Below are 25,000 nucleotides of genomic sequence, written 5' to 3' on the forward strand. Positions count from 1 at the left end.
GGTTGCCAATGTGCCTGAATTTACAGGATTTGCCTGATATTTGGAGGTGAAACCTGACAATCTGATAAGCCTTTGTTTTTCCCTGTTTTTTTTAATAAGCCTGATTCTTCCTGATTTTTGTGAATATGATGGAAAATGGATAGAACGGAATTGCATTAAAGACATAAGTGGAGGTCAAAATGTGGATTGACGACCAAAAAAAAAGGATCCTCGCTTCGACCGAAATTTCCGTTAAATCATATATCATGATTTTGATTTCTTATGCCCCTGAATTTTGAAAAAAAAAATGTTGGTAAGCCTGTTTAAATTAATCCACTCATTTCACGACGAATATGAACAACATAGCTTCCACAGACAAGAAGATGTTCAACTCATGAGAATTTGAAACTTCCATTAAATTTGAAACTATTTTTAATAACGTTGGAACGAAAATTGTTCAAGTTTCCGCTTTAACTGACAACTTTTTGTGTCCTCAAGTCGAAAGTCCACCAATCTGAGGATTCTTAGAGTTTTTCCATCCATTTTACCGCTCTTTCTTAAGGTGACGCGCCGCCGAGGTGACAAAACCGTTTTCGAATTCAAATTACCTACGAACGTTTTCAAGGAAAGCTCATCGTTCACGCATATGTATGTTGTATTCAGTTCGTTTCTTCGATATCTATTTGAATCGCATGGCACTAGACTGAGTCGATTTGGGGTCATTTTTGAATTTCTCAAACCCTGGGGTCTCAAAAGCTTCGTTTTCGTTTAAAAAACTCATTCGTGATTTTTTTCAGAGTTTTTAAGTTTTTCAGTAACACAGAAGAATAAAAAGTGATGTTGATTTTTCAGTACAATACATTTTTTTTTTCTTTATTATAGAGACTTTCAGCCTCGGGCTGGTTCGTCAGTACAATACATTTAATTTTCCCGTACGAACCTGAAAGTTCAAATTTACTCAGGTAAGCGTTACTTAAAACTTCTGCAAAAAATAATGTGTGAGTTTAGAATCAAAACGAAGCTTTTTAGACCTCAGGGTTTGAGAAATTCAAAAATGACCCCAAATCGACTCAGTCTAATGAGCACACTATGCCAGTGCCAGTCTTCTGGCCTCAAGAGCTGCGATGCTTATGAATTATTTATCAGGTGCTGAGGCCGTCTGTTTTGTGGGTACCTACTGTTTTCTTTTCCTGGTTGAAGGTTTTTTTTGTTGAATTAGTTTAGTGCTCTTTTGGTTTATTCGCCCTGTAATAACTTTTAGGTGATATCTACTGATACATTTGGACTTTTTGGAATTGCATTTGCATTTTTGTGGAATATTTTATTTGAATAGCTGGATTTTTTTGTTTCGATTTTAATATTTTGAATATCAAACTTTAATTTGGAAATTTATAATACCTTCCTATAACGTAAAAATACTGAAAACAGATTTCTGTATTTTTCTGCCCTTTCACCACAGTGACACACCACAAATGTAGGTCATTATCAGCACTTGACATTGGCCGACAACAACGACGTCGTCGTTGCCCGCTAATTGGTGAAACGAATTTGCCAACTAAAGCGTGCCCGCTGCGAGCAGCCAGCTGGATTATGCCCGACCCGAGAGAGCCGACCATTATTAGGTTCAAAGTTCTAACAACTTATTTCCGTAACGTCCCTGCCGAGTGCCGATGGCGATTTGGTACAACTCAGCTGTGACTAAATTTTCCTCCAGTATGATTATACTTTATTGGCAATTTTGCTGTGACCAAATTGGATTATCACGCTCAATAAATGCAATATGTTTTAAGATTGAATCGAAGAAATATTTTGTTGAAATTTTGAACAAATTCATTCGAACGTCTTTCTCAAAGCCAAGTCGAAAGCATAATTGAAGCACCATAACGAACCTTCATTGAACAATATTGACGTATGTCAACACCATCGTCATGACATAATGAACATTTACCGGCCGAGTGTCGCGGCTTTGGAAAAGCGATTTGCATAGTGGCCTGAATACTGGCCACATGTAGGTTTGTATGTATGGTCAAGTGAAACGGCTGAAGTGAACAGTACAGCTTATTGTAAACAAACGATGTAGCATAACAGATAATGTGTCTTAAGTAGAACACAAGGCTGATGTTGCAAATAAAAAAGAAACAAACCTTACAAGTACCATTGAAGCCTATTCCGCTATGGAAGATTATTCATTTGCTTAAAAAACTGAAAAGTTAAAATCTAACTCACAAAATACAAAAAACGATCAATTCAAATGAAGGTTCCTAAATTTGCCGTTGACTGTGGTGGCGCTAGTTTACTTTACGTGTTTGTTTTGGGGAGATGTGATGGTTAAATTACCTACTTTGTTTTGTTTTGTATTTATCGATTAGGGAGTGTCATAAGAGTTAGATCAACTCTTAAACACTTGTATTTACCTATGTAGTAACAGATAGCGAAAACGGAACTCGATGAGTGCCAAGTTGACTTTAGTTCTGTAAACACTCAGAGACAAGTCTGTTTACCTCCGACTTAAGCGACATATGCCGTTTCCAGACGACATCATATCTTTATACGATTAATACGACTAAAGTAGGTACTTTTGTGCAAAGTGTCGTACCAGACGAAATCATAAAAAAATTACTCCATCGCATGTGGACAACTACCTCAATGAAAAATTGCTCCAAGATAACGACTTGTTGAGAAGACCGACTGGCTAAAAACTAGCTAGGTGTGTGACCTAACTAACCTAGAATCGTGCACGCTCTTCCTCGGAACTGGCTATGCTATGCTCTGGTATGCTACGCTTAGTTACGCGAAATGTGTGTCACGATTCTGAATCTTTGTTGTTTTTTTGTTTCCTTTCATATTCATAAGCAACCACACACCTACTTGGATCTCTGTTGGGTAGGGTGAAGTTCTACATCCATATGTCAATGAATGAGTTCTGTTCTAGCTCTGGTATACCTCAGTGAGTGGTCCGTTTGTTGTTGTTTTTTGCCTTTTGCCACCAGCCAGAGACAACTACCTAATTGATTGTTTCCCCTTTTCGGAAAAGGGGTGGAAGTATCTACATAGTGTAGTATTAACATAAACACACACAGCAAAAAAAGTATTGCTATATTACATCAAATACCTGCACATAACTTGAGTCGCAAATGGTACCTGATTTTACATTGTCTTGATGTGCCCGGCTGTTTGGAGACAAATAATTTGTTTCGTACCGCTGATCCATATGGGCCAAATTTCCTAAAAAAGGAAAAATTATGAAATTTGTTTTGAAGCAGTGGGTTTGCTTATATTTTTAATTAATTTTGGAAGTACTTACAAGCCAAACAAATACAGCTGAGGTCCATAATCCGTTTCTTTATTTTTGAAATGAAATCAAATTCCAACGTCAACAAAGGAAAACATTGACTACTTGATGCGATATCACATAGAAGGTTGTGATATTACACTTCACGACGTATTCACGTTGTGTACATCATTTAGATGTATTATTGCAACAGAAATACGTAATCCCCAGAAATTACATCGTCCATCGTTACATTATTTTTTGCTGTGCACCTTACTACACCCTGCCAGTGCTTAGAGCACAAGTGACATGGTTGGTACACTTTTTGTGTGGTTTACTTCTACTGAAAGTCCCGGCAAGGTCACTGCATTTTGTTCTAATTCCTTTTAAAAATGGAGCACTTGCTTTGAGGAATTTCTTAGCCAAAGATCTAGTAAATAAAAATCTAGTCTGAATAAAATATTTCGAAATTTGTTGATTCTATCGAAGTGACAGAATTATTTTAAAATTTACCAAAAAAAATAACGAAACAATATTGTTTTACTCAAATATATTTAAGACATAAGAATTATTTAAAAATTGCATAAATTATGCAAAGAAACATTTATTTCTTTGCAAAATTTAAGCCGTTTATATCAACAATTATTATAAGAATGAACTTCAAACTAATTAAACCAATTAAGTAGTTCTATGTAAAAAAATCTAATTTTACTTTTTTTCTTTCTATTTCAGGTAAGATTCGATGATTCATTCTATTCAAATTATGGTAAGAGTATGTGTAGCGTTAAATGTCAATATTTTTCAGACCCTTTTATTTTTCGAATTTTCACAAACTACCTATTGTTACAAAATATGACGTGTTGTTAGAAAACTTGAAGGCCACAGCTCTTGAAAATGTTTTTGCATGGCAAAATTTTCAAAATATGCAAAAAGTGACAAAATTTCTACCACTTTTTCCCAACACCAGTGAACTTGCTCCTATGAGTTCGAAAAATTTGTAGACATAAGGTAATATGCCATGACTAGTTGGCAGCAGACGTGTTTTTTTTCTTCCGTCGCTGAAACTTTTGTTTTCTTATATTCCGGTATTATTCAGTTTGAAAAACTGTAATTTTTTCTAAAACGATTGGAAAGATGTGCCAGTGATAGTTAGTGATATTTAAGAGTAATATTGGCTCTTGGTGAAATAAATGTGGATGGTTGTTACCCCTAAGTGCTGGAACTAAATAAATAGACATCATCAAGGGCAGTCTGAAGCAAATTATCCTTCAATCATCAAGGACCTCATGAATCGTCTTTTGTCTGGTCAGTCTGTTCCATTATGTTTTCTTTTATTTGAAATTAAAACAATTTTTTTTTCTCGGAACCATCCGGAATACTCCAGTATTTCGGCTTAATTTGAGTGCCCTAGCTCTGAGTCGATTTTATGAATGTTTCCAATTTTTAATACTCATTTGTTTCCTTCTTTGTTTGATAAACAGAAATTCCATTAAATTTTTCAACTTTACAGTTTTATGAAGTAACTGGTCAAGAAAGTTAACGCAGGTTGAAACGCGTATAAGAAATGTTTGTGTAGATTAAATTGCTAATCCAACAGAATAAATATAAGGTGTTGAATGTCAGCAGATTTGAAAGTTTTTTTTTTTTTAATGGAATTTTTCCTAATTTCAGCTTCGACGACCAGAGAATATAAATGAAATTGTTATATTTAAAAAAAAACAACACAGATTTCATGATCCATTTTTCATCTTCGTTTAGCTACTCTTATCCAACCTGGTTTGCATATTATCTGTTTAGAATTTTTGTTCGTGTGCCCACATCACTATTAAAAGTCTGTATTAAATCGTTGTTTAGTTCATACAATTTCGTGGATAAAATGGGCTAAGAACACGATATCGGATCAATTCAATGATTCATCCTCCACCACATGGATGCTTCAACTGCTTCTAAACAAAAAAGCCTCCATATTTTCTTTTTATTTTCGTTTTATTTAAATATGATTATAATGATTGATGTAATCAGACCGAGTGACAAAAGAAAGATTTAGTCTTGATATGCTAGTTCAAGAGATTTTAAGCTTCTAAGAAATGGACTCCACATCTTATTTATTACTCATGAAAACAACTGATAATTAATAATTGTTTTGATATCCAAGATTTTTACTTATTTTGTAACATTTTTGAAGGTTTGATCTCTGGTTGAAAAAAAGATAGAAATTATGTTTTTAATTTAAACACACTGCACTGCGGCACTGCGAATGAATCTTCACAGTAAATTTTCGAATTTCACAAACACCGCTTTTATAAATTTGGTTTTGGTTTTTGAGTTATTTAAGTTGTCATGTTTGATTTTGTAGAATGTTGTATTGTTTGAAAAGAATTATTGTTCCCAAAGTGTAGCACACTGGCGGAAAGTGAAATACGAGATATTTCTTAAATTAGCCCGCAATGTGCTAACACTAAACTGAGTCGGTTTGGGGTAATTTTTTAATTATTAATTTTAAAATTATTATTTTTCACCGATCAAAACCAAGAACACTCGACTTTTAAAAGTTGGAAAAAAACGAAATTCACAATAACAACGACAGATAACTCCCTTGAGAAAGACCACCAAAATTGATTGAAACGTCGGGCATTTCAAAAACTAAGTTGTTTGATTGAATCCCTAGACCGAAAAATTGCCAAAATTTCTAGAAAACATCAATTACGGTCGAAAATATCAATTTAAAGAAAACTATGTTTGGTGAAAAGGCAGATCTACACAATTTATACTCATTCTTGATGCCATAATTTTCTAGAGCTGTGTTTAACTTATGGTAGGGCCCTGAATCCTCATACATATATGATTAGTTTTGATTAATCTAATAACTCATGATTTTAAGATCAATGTGTAAATTAAATAAAAAATTAAAAAATTAGTTAGTACTTCTGTCATCGCTTAAGGATTAATTTCAGATATTGAAATGTATGGTTTTTAAATCGATTTTCAACTTTCGTGGGATTCGCGAGTTATTTCGAATTCTGAGAATTTATTTGCTCTTCATATTTCATAAGGATCACAAGGGTAAAAGGGAAACATGAATCTGGCTTTCAATCTAAAGCAGCGGTTTTCAAACTTTTTTCACTCGCCGCCCTTCTATCTCGATATTTTAGAGCTCACCACCCCCCTTGGAGTATTTAAGAACAAATTTGTATAGAAATACAAATATAATTGTTAGTTCTGGGCTCTTCCACCGCCCCCCTTGAAGGTTCTCAACGCCCCCCTTAGGGCGATAGGACCACTTTTAAAATTACCCAGAGAATTTTATTGTTTTTAAATGTTATTTTGTTTTTGATGTATGTAGATTAATTCGTTTATCATTTTTTTTCGGGTTTTCAAACGACATATTACAACAAACTAGGGGTGTCACACTAAACCTAACGAACGGTTCGAGTTTAGAGCGTCAAATTTGAAAAATCAAATCTTCAAAAGATTTTGAAACTGTAATTACTCTCCCCCTGTAGTCACAAAATAAATTCAACGGTAGTAGAAGAAGGATTGAGACAAAAAAAATTTTTTTTTTGACTGATGAGCATTTTATTTACTATCATACAATTTGCGCCGGAGGGTTTTAAATTGGCCTCAAAATTCATTTGTAACGTCAGAAAATGCAAATCCAGATACAGATTCCGTTCGATTTTGGCAACACGCCCGTACATTTTGTGTTGCCAAAATCGAATGTTGCCAAAATCGAACGGTTTTTTTCTCACCTTATTTTTCAGTTATTTTTACAAAATAACTATCATTATTATCAATAACGTTATTTTTAGTCAATTTTCGACCGTTTGTAGTCATTTTTTTTAATTTTTTCATCATATTTTTGATGCATTTTGCGCTTTTCCTTTTTTGTTTATAATGTTTGTTTTATTTTGTCACATTTGATGTTTTTGTCATTCTTCATCATTTTTTAGTTGTTATTTGTCATATTCAGTCTTTTGTTTGAATTTGTTTTTTCACTTTTTGAATTTTTCATCTTTTTGTCATTTTTGAGTACTTCATAAAATTTTGAAAAATCTTTGGTTTTTATTGTTGCATTTAAGCACCATTTTAGAACATGAAAACGTATTTATGATGTTTTTCTAAATTAAATTCGTCCTGTTATAACGAAAACTTAAAGGTAATGTTGTTTTGAAAAACCGTTCGATTTTGGCACATGTGCCAAAATCGGATGTTGCCAAAATCGAATGTTGCCAAAATCGAATGTTGCCAAAAACGAACGGGGTCTGTACATTGAAAACTCAACAAAATTTTTATTTTATTAAAATAATACTAAATACTACTAAATAATCTCTTCAATTATCAAATTGAATATCAATGGAAATGTAAGAAAAATACCATCTGTAATATGGTAAAACTTGCAAAAAGGGCATCATACATAGAATACTGATACTTATTTAAAACAAAATGTTTTCAGTTTTTTTTTCCCATCCATTCTAAACAAGATTTAAAAATGTACAGAACTGGAGCCTCAAGTATGCGGAATTATGACATTTTGCTTTTATTTAATTCTTTTGATGCTCCTCCCAAGCAATCAAACATCACGGATATTCTTTAAAGAAAGGTTTTAAAATCACATTTGCCCCTCAATCATTCATATTTTAACTTTTTTTAAGAATCTTAAGCATTTATTGTGTTCTTTTAAAAACATAGTTATAACCTTATTTATACTTGCGTACATAATATAAAATTTAAGCTACGACTTTCAAAATCAAAATCTCAAAAAGCGAGTTAGAATAGCAATCGAAAAATCGAAAGACTACAGATGATCACAGGGATTTTTAAATCTGTTGGAAAAGTCATTACTTTTCATTCCAAGCAATAATAAAGTGGTACCACTTTTTTTTTTGAAAATTTATTTTCAAATTTTGTAAAAAGGTGGATTCGTTGGCACTCAAACACTGGCAAAAAATTAACAGGTGAGTTATTTTTTATCTTGAATAGTGATGGTAATGAGAAAAGTATAATAATAAAGCCTGGGAGAACAATTTTAGATTTCTTACCGGCATGACCCAGCATAAAAAATTCTGGGTTCTTGACAAAACAAATCTTTAATTCTGAGGTTCCTCCAAAAAAAGTCTGTGATTATTTTTGTGATGCTTATTGTAATTTTGACGAATTTTGTCGAATTGGCCCGTGAGTTGAAAGGTTTCTCACCCCTGCCGTATACTGATTATATGCACTCATTTATGAACTTGTGTTAAAAAAAAGCAGGTTTCAGTGTTGAAATAGTTTATCTTTATTCATGTTTCGTCAGTCTAGTCATTACATAACTACATAATTCATTAGCGATTGCTATTGTCTCATTCTCCATTTATCATCTTTCCTAACCGGGAAAGTACTCAGTAAATGAGAAACTACTATTTTATTTGCTAATATTCTGAGATATCCACTCAGAATATCTGGCAACACTGCTGAGTTACCACGATCTTTGTTTGAGTAGTTCGATTTAACCGTGTGATGATATGAACATTTACACTGTTATCATCATCACTATCCTATTTTTCGACAATCATCAATTCCGAATTGCACAAAGCAAGTGGAGAACCATAACAAACATTGTTTTGGTTCTACTGCAATCGACAGCAATTTAGGACCCAGCAAACATTTTTGTAGCTATATTCATATGCTGTTTCGATATACGTTCCATGTACATTATAGAAAGGTCGTATAAAAGTTGAAACAGCATTTACCTACCAAAATGGAGGAATATACAAACATAAATTTCATTTCTTTCTTAAGCGACGAAAACTAGACCAATTGCGGGTTATCCGACACCTTATTCGTAGCTATCAGAAGAATGCAAGAGAGCGCAAGATTTTGCTCTGATAGCCTTCAAATCGTTTCCAGCGACAATATTCTCCAGTTCTTTCAGTGGTCAATTTTACTCAATTCCCATCAGAGTTTAGCCATCTGGATTCACTGCTGGTTGCAGAGACATAACATAAACGATTTAAACTAACTTCAGACGACATCTTATACGATCTTTCCACTGTACAGTTGGAATTGCGATTCGCAACACCATTGTAAACGACTTAAGTTATCATTTCTGATACGGTTTCATGTTTGCTGGGGAGCGGCTGAGGATCCGAAATAGGCCGAAACCGTAAGTATCAACAACTTCAAAGTAGCAAGAATGATTTATATGCGCATTATTAATGTCTTCTGAATGAAAGTTCCCAGATGAAAATTTAATGTTACTTTCTTTAGACTTTGGAAACATGCTTAATTAATAATAACCGAACAAACGTAGATATTGAAACGCGCCAATGGCTCACTGACTAAGATTTAGGACTGTCACCGGGAGTGCGATGGATCTAATCCCACAAGGTTTAATGTTCAAATAATTAATTTACTAGATGTAACAGAAAATATTTCCGATTTGAAACAACTAGAAATATGCTCTGGATTTTAATTTTTATTCGTATAATCTGCCATTTGTATGTGTATTGCGACATGTCTGACAGTTAGATGTAATTCTAAGAATTACGCAATACCTCATGAAAATTAACCGGTACTTTATTGGAAATGCTCCACAACTATAGGTAGGTATCATCAAACGCCAACCGGCCTTTAAACGAAGCGCGGGAAGAGAGCTTCGAGGTAAAATTTAAATTGAACATTACCCGGGGGTGTTCGAGTCGAGTTGGATAGGTGTTGAGGCGTGTTGCGAGCTTTTTGATGAGTTCTAGAGCACACCGATAGATAGTAGACACCCTGCTCGACCGACGACGTCGTCGTAGACGTTCAATGGGCGACTACGACGTCGGACGACGACGTCATCCCTCATTCAATTGTGTGTATAGGAATCCCGGCCAAATATACCCACTGATGGAGGTACATTTGGAAGTGTAGTGTGTTCCAGTAATCAGGCAAAATAACTGCCCAAGTAGAGGTATAGGTTTGCGGTTCCCGAAGTAGCAAAACATTTACCTTTTCTCTTTACGTGTATTTTACCGGGAGAGTTCCGTCTGACCGAATGACTGATATGAGCAACAACAACAACAACAACAACTACTCGACGACGACCTGGGTCGATTTTATTCAGTCACTTATTCCCAGTCAGTCGCAGTTAGTCTCATTTGCTCGGTCGTTCGATTTTTTTTTATTCTAGTCCCTCCCGGTAATGACATATCGCGTTTTAAGGAGACAAAAAACACGAAAACAAGATAGATTCGGGCCCGATTTGCGTTGTCTTATCGTATCTTGTGATATGCGTACCACGCGCTTGTGCCAAATTCCCGTGAAATTCCAAATCAGTTCGAGTGGTGCGTTTACGGCCTTTTCGGAATTAGCTGGATCAGTTTGAAATTAAAATGTAAGCTAAATGAGTGTTTTTTGTTAGTTTTGTTATACTAGAGTAAATTTCCAAGGTCGAAGTGATAAGTTCTTCAATAACGTTAAATATTCAAGTGAATACCGCTTTTTCAAGCAAAATACAGCAAATGTGAATCCCGAATTTCAGCAGAAAAAAAAATGCTCGGAATACTGAAGACCAAATTTGTTTGTGATCGCATCGATTGAAGAGTTACTTACGGAAAGCAAACCACCTCAGTGCGATCAGTTCAGTGTCGATCAGTTGAAGTTTGTTTACCTTTGAAAAACCAAAACTGAGAAGAGCAAATTAGCAAACAAGTTCTTCAGACACGTTCCAGATGCCAATCTAATCTGATCGTACCTAATCGAGTCAAGGCAAGGGGTTTTGAGCGAGTGTCTGGGTCCCGGGATAGTTCAACATGTGCACCGGCTGCCGCCCTCGTAATGAATTGGGTCTCGAGGCGTCGTCGCGACGCGACCTCTGCGATAGATGGAATTTGTTTAGACTTCGATGTGAGACTGGAAATGCTATCAATACCTACCTACTTAGCCTTCAATGGGAAGCGGACCTGGCAAGAAACAAAGGGTTATTCATGAATTCCAAACGTGAATCATATTTCAATACTTATTCCTAATATTATGATTTCTGATGCTTTTTCCAATAGAAGCTTTGACGCTGCTTATAATTGGTTATTCGTTATCATTTGTTTAAATCATCTGAGTATTTAATTGGATCAACAAGAGTACAATACAGTTCTGAGGATAATTTTACTAACAAACTAAATATGAGGCCCTTGGAGCCAACAAAGGGGTTTAAGTGACAAAATTGAAAAAAACTGAGAGCTAGGTTGCCAGAATTTTTCAGCACGCATCCGGTCCGGAAAAACCGGGCAATTTTATATAAAATCCTGGCAAAATCCGGGCATTTGATTTCATTTTTTTGAAGATGACGACTATAAAGCCGGGCAATATCCGGTAAAAATTTTTCAAAACCCAGAAATTACTCAACAAAAATAAGAAAAGAAATTGAAAAAAAAAATTTCAATTAAAAGATTTTGAATCATATTTTAGGCTTCCAAAAAAACCTTTCATCATTATTTTTAAAAAACTTGCTCAAAAACATTCGGCGGCGTTCGTAATTTTTTTGGTTCAATTTGCCAAATAAAGTGAATAAATCCAGGCAAAATCCGGTTATTTTTCAATGAAATCCGGCAACCGGGCCGGACCGGACTGTTCCCAAATTTAGTATTAAATATCCGGGCAAACCCGGATAAAACCGGGCAATCTGGCAACCTTAATCTAGAACGAATCCTTGACCGCCAAATATCACATGCTATTTATATCATAATTTTTCAACTATTTTCTAATGTTTTGGTCTTCGTGAAAAACCCCTACTAAGGCTTATATAAAAACCTGAAAAGTACAAAAAATGTATTGGTTCGAGATAATTGGGTTAATATTGAAGCGCTTTTCGTTTATTTACTGTTAAAAATCAACTCCTAGTGATTGCAAATCTCTTTCCAATGCCTAATTGAGCAGGCAAAGGCGCACAAAACATGCAGTCATTGAAATTTAGTGGAAAAATGTCTGACAAAAATTATTATAAAATTTATCCTGATGGAAAATCGTTGTTTGCAAAGATTGACTAGAAGTTTACAAGACCAGGTCGATCTTCAGACATAAAATCTCTTAACTTAACTGAAAAAAAATGTTCCAAAATTAATTGGATCTTGTCGAAATTAATATTCATGTTTTTTTACTCAAATTAGCTAGATCAAAACACTTGAATATGAAAATTTGTTGATGGCTTTATTCAAACTTTAAAATGATATTCTTAAATTTTGCGATGCAAGTCATTTCGATTGACAATCATATGAGGGTGAATGACCACAAAGGTTAGAATCCTCTTTAATTAAATAAATTAAAATAGAATAGAATAGAATAGAATAGAACAGAATAGAATAGGTAATCATAACGGTTAAAATAATTCAAATAAGCCTAAAATACGATTCAATATCTTCTGATGAGTTTCGAGGGAACAAATTACAATTGATTTATTTGATTTTTTTTTTTTTTTTATTTACATAGTTTTCCGTCTCACTACATAACTTGATAAGAATCATTCTTAAAATTCAAATCGTATTTGAAAAACTGATTTTATTGAACAGTTCCATGATTTTGACCAAATTTGCCCCGGTTTTGGGATGAAAGTTTTGAAATCAAATGCCTGGATTTTTCCCGGTTCTTAGAAAAATTTGACCAAATTAGCCAAATTCTTGCAACCTTAGCTTAGAATATGTGACGTCTTTACACAGATTTCTGATAAAGTTTTGTTAAAATGTTCATGAACGGTTTTCTTAAAGCTTGAATGCAATTATAAATCATTTATTAATTTTTGTTGAGTAATTTCTGGATTTTCACCAAATTTGTCTGGATATTGCCCGGATTTTGGGTTGCATTTTTTTAAACTGAATACCTGGGTTCTGGCAGATAATAAGACAAAATAGTACGCACGTTCACGGAATGGATATGTGCGGGAAAAACATAATACATTTTCAATTCATTTATACAATGAATTCTTCAAGAATAAAATGTGTTTCATTTATCGAACTCATGGCAGATTTCAATCCATCAAACTTTATGGGCCAAGGTATTGCTTTTCAAGTTGTAGGTATGTAAAACTGAAAGTAATTTCAAAATGTTTCATTTGTTATTATACTTTTCAAGTTTTCCTATTTTCGAAACTGATGAAAATTGACAAATCAGTTTCAAAAGCATTTTCTTTATCCAAAATAATGTTTTAGAATTAGTTTGACACAAATAAGAACATTGATTAACCCTTTATATTGCATCCTAGCCTTTAGAAATGGTAAGGCCGAAAAGCTCCTCGATGGCAACTTTCTGTTTTTGCAGCAAAAATTGCCAATTGGCAAAATATTGCCAAAATAATGATATTTTTTATAGTGCTAGTGGAAGCCTGTTGAAATAATTACCTATCATACTTTGCACTATGAAAATTTCTATGATTTTGAGATATTCTCAATCTTAAAACTAAACTTATGTATGTGACTTTTGCAGTATAACAAATAATTCTATTAATGCTAACAAATATAATGAAAATTAAGGCTTTACCAAGCATTTGTTTTATGTTGACCTTTAAGAGCAAATATGATGAAAATTTGATTTTTGAGGTTTTTAAAATCAGAAAAAAAATTTAGTTTGTTCATGTTGTCTAAATTTTATCAAAATAAAAATCCGGTAGTGAAGTGGCACCAAGCTGTGCCCTAAGGCTCGAAGATCAACCTCCATCCTTGGTGTGTTTTCATTTTTGCTGGAATTCGAACAAGAATCTTAGTTTGCTGGCACACAAAACGTCATCCATTTTTTAAATTTATTTTGTGTAATAAAAAACAGGACCTTATAAAGTAAAACATTGATTGATTGCTCATTACTTTTTGAAATCAGAGTTCAATTTAACCATAAATTTTATTGTTAGATTTGCATTTCAAATCGTTCATATTTTTAAGATCTCAACATGTATATATAATATGTTACCCATCAATTTTTCGTTTTATTTCATGTCTATTTATTTACAATTTTTTTTTTTCAAATCTTCATTCAAATTTGAATAGCGAATATAAATAGAAAAATTTCTGTATTTCATTATCGTAAAGAACATACCATTTCTTTTTGTGAATGATAGATTTTCAAGATTTAATTAATTATAAATTGATTTTCTCACTTCCATTAAAAACTTTTGGAAGCAAATGGTTATTCATATACATGTCTAAACATCAAAATTCTTCGAATAAAGAAGCTTAAATTTCTAAAATACAGTTTCCTTATTGGAAACTCAGCCCCATCATTGATATGAAGTACGTTCTATGCTGCTCAAAATTTAAGTTCTTATTGATACTTTCAAGTTCAAAACAAATTTTAATGATCTTCTATTCAGCTTCCAGCGGCCTCTTAATTCAGCTTCCAAAAAGTCGCAAAATGAGCAAAAAATTTCTCTCTGTCTCAACTGAACCCTTGGCTTCGGTTCATATCATCTTCTCTTGATTATTTCTTGTGTTCTGTACCGGTGCCGCCATGATGCCACGCGCTGGATTCCAATCTCGACAAATTGCTCAGTTGTTTCTTTCCTACATTTCCTTCATGTATCCCATCAGAATGGTCATTCAATTTCTATCTTACTTATTGAAAAAAAAACTTGCCCGGCTTGGGGATCGAACCCCGACCTTCGTGGTGAGAATCGAACACGCTACCACAAGACCACGCCTAGATGTTGTTCTAACTGAAACTAAAACTCGATGTGGTGATTTGATTTTGAAAGCACATCAATGCACTTTTTGTGACTTACCAAATCCCGCTGTAGGCACTTTTGTGCCTTTTATGTGACATACCAAATCCCGTATTGAGCACTTTTGTGCCCTTTATGTGACTTAAGTCCCGTATAACGTACGTATAGATCACTTTTCCAACTTTCAAGTTCGTTAATGAGTACATATAGTTCACTCATGGGAATTGGGCAAAACAAGTCACATACAACGTACATATTAATCACTTTTGTAGGTTTCAAGTTCATTAATGCGTACATAAACTTCACTAAAGGGAATTAGGCAGTTGATTCTCTTTGTCAGCCAATATGTAACCTTCAATGCCTTCATTCAAGTAAATATGTGACTTTTGGTTGCTTGGGTATTTATTTACTTGGTGTCTACTAGTCAGGCAACACTTTTTGCCTGCCGGAAATGCATTATTTGCATTATTTAAGGAGTCTGCATTCAGTTATCCCCAATAACCATAGACTTTTTACCATATTTAAGATCAAGGGTTGCACTCCGATGGTTGGTTTGAACTTCGTGTGGATCCTAGAGTGGCTCCTTATACTTCTTAACCATTTGGTCCGAAAAAAAAAATCAGAAAAAAACAACAGTTCATGAGTTTTCAAGTCAACAATGAAGAATTTTTGAGGCGCAAAAGGCGTGAAAGGGACAAATTTGTGCAAAATTTTCTTTACCATGTCTTTTTGCATAGTAAATATCTCATACACACGTAAACTTAAAAATCTATCAAAAATATGCAAGATAGTCCTTTTCATAACCAACACAACGCTACTTAAGTTTTTCATTTCCTGAGCTCTATCAACGTAGCTATCACCGAAATAAAGTGCCCGGATACTAAATTATCATAGCCTTAGTTCATTTAGAAATTGGACACATTCTTTTGCTGATAGCTCACTTCCTAATAGTCGGAAATTCGAAATCTTGACAGTAGTTTGTTGCCAGTAAAAATTACTACCCCACCTATTTTTAGAACTTAAATAATGGATTGAAAATTGAAGTACTAGACAAAGTAAAAGGAACGTCCTCACCGGTTTTCTGCTAACTTCCGCCTCTAGCTGCTGACTTCTTTCGGTATCCAATATTTTGTCACTTTTTAGGATACATTTCTCAAGAATTCAATTTCCTAATTTCACTCCTGAGCATATTATGCGGAAGGCACTGTCTTCAACTCGAAACACACATTAGCACCTTGTTTCTATTCCATCACATATTATTCAACTTCAATTTTCACTTGTATAAATAAACTCATAAGAGACCAAAATGAATATCATCGATCACTTCCAATGTACCACCAAAAAGTCCATTCCCAATACCCCCACACGTATCAAAACAATTAAACAAATTCGCCCGTTCGGTATACCAACAGCTACCTTCCATTTACAACAATTCTAAACCATCAAAATCAAACTCTCCCGGTCAATCAAACTATTCAAAAAAGAACTTCCTGGAGCTACCGAACTGAGCACTATTGAAACAACAACAACAATATTTAGTGAAATAAAAACTGATTCATGATTTCACACTTGTCTCCCTCTCTTATCAGTAGTGATTTCTTCTTTGTATCTCAAGAAACCTTCATCTTTCTTTTGATAATTAGTATCAAAAATCAAAACTTTCTTTTGAAAATGACAGAAAAACGACAAAACTTAACGCAGAAAAAATAAATCCGACCGCACTCGACCAAGGCCTACTCGTTTTTTTTTTCATCAGAGAAGTCAAGGCTCATATTAGAGTTTTTCATTTTATTTTTTTTTTTTTTTTTTGTAATTTCTTTATTTGAAACGGCTCATACCTTTAGGCTTTAAGGAGCCAAACTCGTTTTGTTTGATTACAATTGTGTGCTTATATCTAGTTCACTTTTTGAAGAAAAGATAGAAGATAGATAGGGAAATGTGAAAATAAAAAGAATTATAGACGAAGATCAATAGCTTTTAGGAAAAGATATATTTCGAACATGTAGTCCAAGTCTATCACAGCCAGCACATCTCTCACTGGAACATAGGGTGGTTTTCCTCGGGCCCTAAGGGAGTCTATAAAATTCGTTCTGGTGACAAGATGGACCTCGCACGACCAAACAATATGCTCGATGTCATGGTAACCTTGGCCACAACCACATAGATTGCTGCCAGCAATATCAAAACGATAGAGTACCGCGTCTAAGGAACAATGATTGGACATGAGACGGGAAAATATACGAATAAAATCCCGACTCAAGTTCAATCTATTAAACCATGGTTTAAGGCTTACCTTTGGGATAATCGAGTGGAACCACCGACCCTGCTCATCCTCGTCCCATTTGCGCTGCCAGTTGACAAGAGAGTTTCTTCGAGCCAAATAGTAAAATTCGCTGAAGACGATTTCACGTTGATACGTGTCGCCTTCCATCGCTCCCACCTTTGCCAGAGAGTATTTTCATTTCATTTTAGCGAAAAATTAAGTGTAGATCGCAGAAATGTCTGGCAAATTCATCTCGTAAGCTGTAAAGGTACCGAGGTACCGAGCCAATGGCACAGGTTTCTGATGGACGCCAAAACTTATGAAAAACCCTATTTCAAACAAATTCCAGCGGTTGAATCCTATAACATTTCTGGTCGTGGCAATGTCCCTTGCAGGTTAAAGTATGTATTTGCTGGTTGTTTTGTAAAAATTAGAATGGTTTTCCGAAAATCTGCTCCTGTGGAACAAAAAAAAACAATTTTCAAAACAAAAACTTTGGTGTTTGCATTTTTTTAGAATACTCGTACGTATATTTTGCAGCCTAGGATCTTAACTAACCGATTATATGTGAAGTTCAATCTCATGATGGTTTTGCTTCCTTTTCGACAGATTTTGCCAGCAGACATTCCAGTAAAAACGTATTTTAGTGGCTCAAAATTAATCAAGTTTTGTTAATTTGGAAACAGTTGTATCCACCAAATTGCACTGATTTCCTTTCAAAAGAGAAATTTCGGGCCAACAAATAACGGAAGTTGAAGGAGGAGGATGCGGCCATCTTGAATACAGATTTGACGAAGTATAAGTTGGAAAAACTGATCAATAAAATAACTGAAAAAAGTGTGAGCCGGCCGATGAGAGAAACCAAGAGTAAAGTAGAAATATTTCTTACAAAAAATTATACATACTTTTTTTAAATTTTTTTTCATGAGTTAGCATAAAATTACCTTTATTTCCTTCATAGAAAGTATTTCGATCAAACGATTGTTTTTAGATACACGCATTCGTAACTGTCCCATTTCTAAATAAACTAAGCTTTAGGCAAACAACAATCTTTTAAAAACCGTCAAAGTTTTTTTTTTTTTTTGAATACTTTGCCATGTGACTAAACGGTGTCTGGATTATTGAACACTACTACTACTGTTCAATGTAGTAAACACTAATCCACTACTGATAATCTTGTCTACTTTCCAAGGCTGAGCGCATTGCACTTTGTTTACTGGCTCTTACAAGCGCTGGAATCCAGATAAGAAGGCACCTCTTTCATCGATCCGTACGCTCTAATTAGGGAAATGGCCGATGATAAGATCGATCATTACTCTCCTACACCGTCTCAATACGTTCATATGTAGTTTTCATTTAACTCTCAACTTGAACTAAGAGTTCTAAGTCGTTTGTTTGTTGTGCTGTTCTGCTGTGCTTTATACATCAAACAGATTAAAATGTCTTTTAAGATATTTTTGATTCAAAAACTCACCCTTGACGTTATGACCTACTGCATGAACTTTCGGTTCAGCTAAGGTGTTTATTCTATCTTCCCATAAACTTAACCCAGTGACCTCCCCAATCTCCACCGTTTTCATAACGTTATAATTTTCGTTATTCGGCTGAAATTTATGCCTCCGAATATCTCGGGCGTTGGACCCAATAATTACTTGCAGCTGAGCGCGCGGTACGGTTCGATTAAATTAAATCGCGCAGCGCAGTTTTTCCACTGCAATCTGTAAAGGCTGGTTTATTATTGTTATTATTAATGTTGGGTTCAATTCTTGTCGTTAGCTGATTTTATTTTTTTTAACTGCTCTCTTCTTCCATTCGTCGCCGTCGAGGTCATCTTCATAATGAGCGACTTTAAAACCCATCTCGGCAAAATGATTCTTTGCATATGTTTGTACGTTCGTTCCATTCCTTCCTTCGAGTGGTGGCTTATGTGCATTTTAAATTGAGGACACACTGAACGGCGAATCACTAACCAACTGCAATATGGCAATATGTTTATAGTTATCACTCACAACTCGGTTGGAACTGCGCAGTTCGATTGGGACGGGATTGAGTTGGTACTTACTCGTTATTGGTATGGAGCACTTGAAGGGCTATCAGTTGACTGGTGATGTCATTCTGTCAATTCCAGCGAATTTTAACTTATATTGTTGTTGAAGATTATTGACTGTATAAGTTGATCGAAAATTTATGTGACAATTAATAGGAAACGAAACTAAAATATCACTATCTGGATCCAATACAAAACTTGCCATTCTTATTTCCGAGTAGTTCTTTAATTGTTCGAATTAGACCTTGATTTCGAATTCCATTCATCAAAAAAGCAGAATACATTTTCATGTGTGTGTAGGTGGATGCTCTTAATTCAAATGTGTAATTCTTTTACGCGCGAACAAATTAAGGCCTTTAACCTTTTCATGCGCGCCAAACCCTTCCGTTTGCCTACAGCACTTTTTTAAGAACTTGCCGAACAAAAGTGAAACCCACGTAGATGTTCACCTCTTTTTGCTCAATTCTTAAACGGAGAGCCGCTTCGCGCCGCTGCCGCCAAGTGTCAAAACAGACACAAATCAAAACATTGTCACCCTACACCGACAGAAAGGTTAGAGTTTATTTAACATTAGAAAAAAAATTAAGCTGTACCGAAATGTACGCCTTCATCCTCTCGTGTTTACCCTTGACAAATAACGCACTCGAAAACAGTGTGGCTCTCTTATTTAGAAAAAGTGAGTAACAAATCGGTACAGCTATGTAACTTCAATTAAGGTACTGGTTGCAATAGTTATCTTAAAGTTTTAGGCGTTTCTGATAATTCCGGAAAAAAAGAAATCGCGCTTCAGACCTTTGAGCTGATTCGCGTTCACTATCGATTCGTTAAACATTGTTTCAACAACAACCAAAAACAAACAGGAATCCTTATCTACCATAACGTGTGAAGTTGGAGGTGACATCACTTGGGTGTGGGACAATATCTTCCATACATAGTTGTAGATAAGGGAGGTATCTTTAAAATTGAAGCAAAAAAGTAGGGAAATTAATTTGAAAAAAAACTGCATATAACACAGATGCACGGGGAAGGCAATTAATCTTTCAGAATGGATTTCCGTGTTCCAAAAATACCCTCAATTTAGAACTATGAGGACATATGTTACGACCATGGTGGCGAAAAGCTTGCTTGGTGATCAAGGTTGCCAAAATCACAGAAAAATCTGTAATTTCACAGAATTTTGAGCAAATTTTCATCTCAGAATCTGTGTCACAGAATACTGAATTTTAGAAATATTCACTGATTTCACAAAATTTAAAAACTGCATACGTTTTTACAAAGTTTTTTTTACGTTAATATAAATTTTGGATTTTTAACAACGAACTGGAAAATAAAATTTGAGATATGAATTGATATTTCTCAAGACAATGTAAAAAAGACGAAATTGGACATGAATTTTCGATGAAATTATTGAATAAAGAATCACAAAAACAACCAAAGAATTTTTGGGTAAAATCAAAGAAAGTCAGATTTCATTTTCGTAAAACACAGATTTTGCCAAGACAACCTTGTTGGTGATACCCTGGATAAGATGTCCGTGAAAGTGACGCAAAACTCATTCGAAAACTTCTTCTAACACTAAAACACCAAAAACAAAATGACAAAAATGACAAAAATGACAAAAATGACAAAAATGACAAAAATGACAAAAATGACAAAAATGACAAAAATGACAAAAATGACAAAAATGACAAAAATGACAAAATTGACAAAAATGACAAAAATGACAAAAATGACAAAAATGACAAAAATGACAAAAATGACAAAAATGACAAAAATGACAAAAATGACAAAAATGACAAAAATGACAAAAATGACAAAAATGACAAAAATGACAAAAATGACAAAAATGACAAAAATGACAAAAATGACAAAAATGACAAAAATGACAAAAATGACAAAAATGACAAAAATGACAAAAATGACAAAAATGACAAAAATGACAAAAATGACAAAAATGACAAAAATGACAAAAATGACAAAAATGACAAAAATGACAAAAATGACAAAAATGACAAAAATGACAAAAATGACAAAAATGACAAAAATGACAAAAATGACAAAAATGACAAAAATGACAAAAATGACAAAAATGACAAAATGACAAAAAATGACAAAATGACAAAAATGACAAAAATGACAAAAATGACAAAAATGACAAAAATGACAAAAATGACAAAAATGACAAAAATGACAAAAATGACAAAAATGACAAAAATGACAAAAATGACAAAAATGACAAAAATAACAAAAATAACAAAAATGACAAAAATGACAAAAATGACAAAAATGACAAAAATGACAAAAATGACAAAAATGACAAAAATGACAAAAATGACAAAAATGACAAAAATGACAAAAATGACAAAAATGACAAAAATGACAAAAATGACAAAAATGACAAAAATGACAAAAATGACAAAAATGACAAAAATGACAAAAATGACAAAAATGACAAAAATGACAAAAATGACAAAAATGACAAAAATGACAAAAATGACAAAAATGACAAAAATGACAAAAATGACAAAAATGACAAAAATGACAAAAATGACAAAAATGACAAAAATGACAAAAATGACAAAAATGACAAAAATGTCAAAAATTACAAAAATGACAAAAATGACAAAAATGACAAAAATGACAATAATGACAAAAATGACAAAAATGACAAAAATGACAAAAATGACAAAAATGACAAAAATGACAAAAATGACAAAAATGACAAAAATGGCAAAAATTACAAAAATTACAAAAATTACAAAAATTACAAAAATTACAAAAATTACAAAAATTACAAAAATTACAAAAATTACAAAAATTACAAAAATTACAAAAATTACAAAAATTACAAAAATTACAAAAATTACAAAAATTACAAAAATTACAAAAATTACAAAAATTACAAAAATTACAAAAATTACAAAAATTACAAAAATTACAAAAATGACAAAAATGACAAAAATGACAAAAATGACAAAAATGACAAAAATGACAAAAATGACAAAAATGACAAAAATGACAAAAATGACAAAAATGACAAAAATGACAAAAATGACAAAAATGACAAAAATGACAAAAATGACAAAAATGACAAAAATGACAAAAATGACAAAAATGACAAAAATGACAAAAATGACAAAAATGACAAAAATGACAAAAATGACAAAAATGACAAAAATGACAAAAATGACAAAAATGACAAAAATGACAAAAATGACAAAAATGACAATAATGACAAAAATGACAAAAATGACAAAAATGACAAAAATGACAAAAATGACAAAAATGACAAAAATGACAAAAATGACAAAAATGACAAAAATGACAAAAATGACAATAATGACAAAAATGACAAAAATGACAAAAATGACAAAAATGACAAAAATGACAAAAATGACAAAAATGACAAAAATGACAAAAATGACAAAAATGACAAAAATGACAAAAATGACAAAAATGACAAAAATGACAAAAATGACAAAAATGACAAAAATGACAAAAATGACAAAAATGACAAAAATGACAAAAATGACAAAAATGACAAAAATGACAAAAATGACAAAAATGACAAAAATGACAAAAATGACAAAAATGACAAAAATGACAAAAATGACAAAAATGACAAAAATGACAAAAATGACAAAAATGACAAAAATGACAAAAATGACAAAAATGACAAAAATGACAAAAATGACAAAAATGACAAAAATGACAAAAATGACAAAAATGACAAAAATGACAAAAATGACAAAAATGACAAAAATGACAAAAATGACAAAAATGACAAAAATGACAAAAATGACAAAAATGACAAAAATGACAAAAATGACAAAAATGACAAAAATGACAAAAATGACAAAAATGACAAAAATGACAAAAATGACAAAAATGACAAAAATGACAAAAATGACAAAAATGACAAAAATGACAAAAATGACAAAAATGACAAAAATGACAAAAATAACAAAAATGACAAAAATGACAAAAATGACAAAAATGACAAAAATGACAAAAATGACAAAAATGACAAAAATGACAAAAATGACAAAAATGACAAAAATGACAAAAATGACAAAAATGACAAAAATGACAAAAATGACAAAAATGACAAAAATGAAAAAAATGACAAAAATGACAAAAATGACAAAAATGACAAAAATGACAAAAATGACAAAAATGACAAAAATGACAAAAATGACAAAAATGACAAAAATGACAAAAATGACAAAAATGACAAAAATGACAAAAATGACAAAAATGACAAAAATGACAAAAACGACAAAAATGACAAAAATGACAAAAATGACAAAAATGACAAAAATAACAAAAATGACAAAAATGCCAAAAATTACAAAAATTACAAAAATTACAAAAATTACAAAAATTACAAAAATTACAAAAATTACAAAAATTACAAAAATTACAAAAATTACAAAAATTACAAAAATTACAAAAATTACAAATATTACAAATATTACAAAAATTACAAATATTACAAAAATATCAAAAATTACAAAAAATACAAAAATTACAAAAATTACAAAAATTACAAAATTTACAAAAATTACAAAAATTACAAAAATGACAAAAATGACAAAAATGACAAAAATGACAAAAATTACAAAAATTACAAAAATTACAAAAATTACAAAAATGACAAAAATTACAAAAATTACAAAAATTACAAAAATACAAAAATTACAAAAATTACAAAAATTACAAAAATTACAAAAATTACAAAAATTACAAAAATTACAAAAATTACAAAAATAACAAAAATAACAAAAATTTCAAAAATTACAAAAATTACTAAAATTAGAAAAATTACAAAAATTACAAAAATTACAAAAATAACAAAAATAACAAAAATTACAAAAATTACAAAAATTACAAAAATTACAAAAATTACAAAAATTACAAAAATTACAAAAATTACAAAAATTACAAAAATTACAAAAATTACAAAAATTACAAAAATAACAAAAATTACAAATATTACAAAAATTACAAAAATTACAAAAATTACAAAAAATACAAAAATGACAAGAATTAAAAAAAGATAAAAATGACAAACATAACAAACATGTCACAAAAAGACACAAACATAACACAAAAATGATACTCAAAGACGCAAAAATGAAAGAAATAAAAAAATAACAAAAATGATAAGAATAACAAAAAAGACAAAAATGACAAAAATGACACATAAATGACACATAAATGACACAAAAATGGACCAATAATGGTAGAAAAATGACACAAAAATGACACGAAAATGACACAAAAATGACACAAAAAAGACATAAAAATGACGCAAAAATAACACAAAAATAACACAAGATTCACACAAGAATGACACAAAAATAACACAAAAGTGTCATAAAAATAACACAAGAATGGCATATAAAGTCACCCAAAAATGACACAAAAATGACAAAAATAACAAACTGATAAAAACGATCAAAATGACTGAAAAATCATATGACAAAAATTAGAAAAAATTTGAAAAATGCCTGATTTGCAATTTTTGAGATCGCTTTACCCGTTAGATTTTATCATTTTAAACGATTATTTTATTCTTCTTATCTGATCATAACATGTTCTTGTCGTGGGATCGACATTTTTTTTTCGCTTCGCGGCTTTCATTAAATTTTCAGCATTGATTTGAGAAGAGCATTTAAAAGCGAAGTCAATGGAAAATTTTCAAACTAATCTTAAATGTCCTAAAAGTATCCTAATCCCCTGCCATGACGATCAGCCAAAAACGAACTTTGAACCCATCTC

At 32.2% G+C, this 25,000-nt stretch overlaps 1 protein-coding gene across 11 annotated transcripts in view; it reads left to right on the top strand.

The window, feature by feature from the left end:
* Nucleotides 1-25,000, top strand: part of LOC129756767 (supervillin) — a 1,054,002-nt gene that overhangs the window by 364,893 nt on the left and 664,109 nt on the right. For 2 of the 11 annotated variants that reach the window (XM_055753771.1, XM_055753772.1), the window contains exon 1: nt 10,687-11,116. The exons of 2 other annotated variants lie outside the window; for them this stretch is intronic. In XM_055753771.1, coding sequence (XP_055609746.1) covers nt 11,048-11,116 — 69 coding nt within the window. In that variant the 5' untranslated portion in view covers nt 10,687-11,047. Of the gene's footprint in view, nt 1-10,323; nt 10,605-10,686; nt 11,117-11,188; nt 11,210-25,000 lie in introns of those variants that run through there. 7 more of the 11 variants (XM_055753769.1, XM_055753770.1, XM_055753764.1 and 4 more) reach the window with 6 other exon arrangements.

This window comes from Uranotaenia lowii, chromosome 3 (genome assembly GCF_029784155.1).
Source record: "Uranotaenia lowii strain MFRU-FL chromosome 3, ASM2978415v1, whole genome shotgun sequence".
In the NCBI taxonomy this organism is placed as follows: Eukaryota; Metazoa; Arthropoda; class Insecta; order Diptera; family Culicidae; genus Uranotaenia; species Uranotaenia lowii.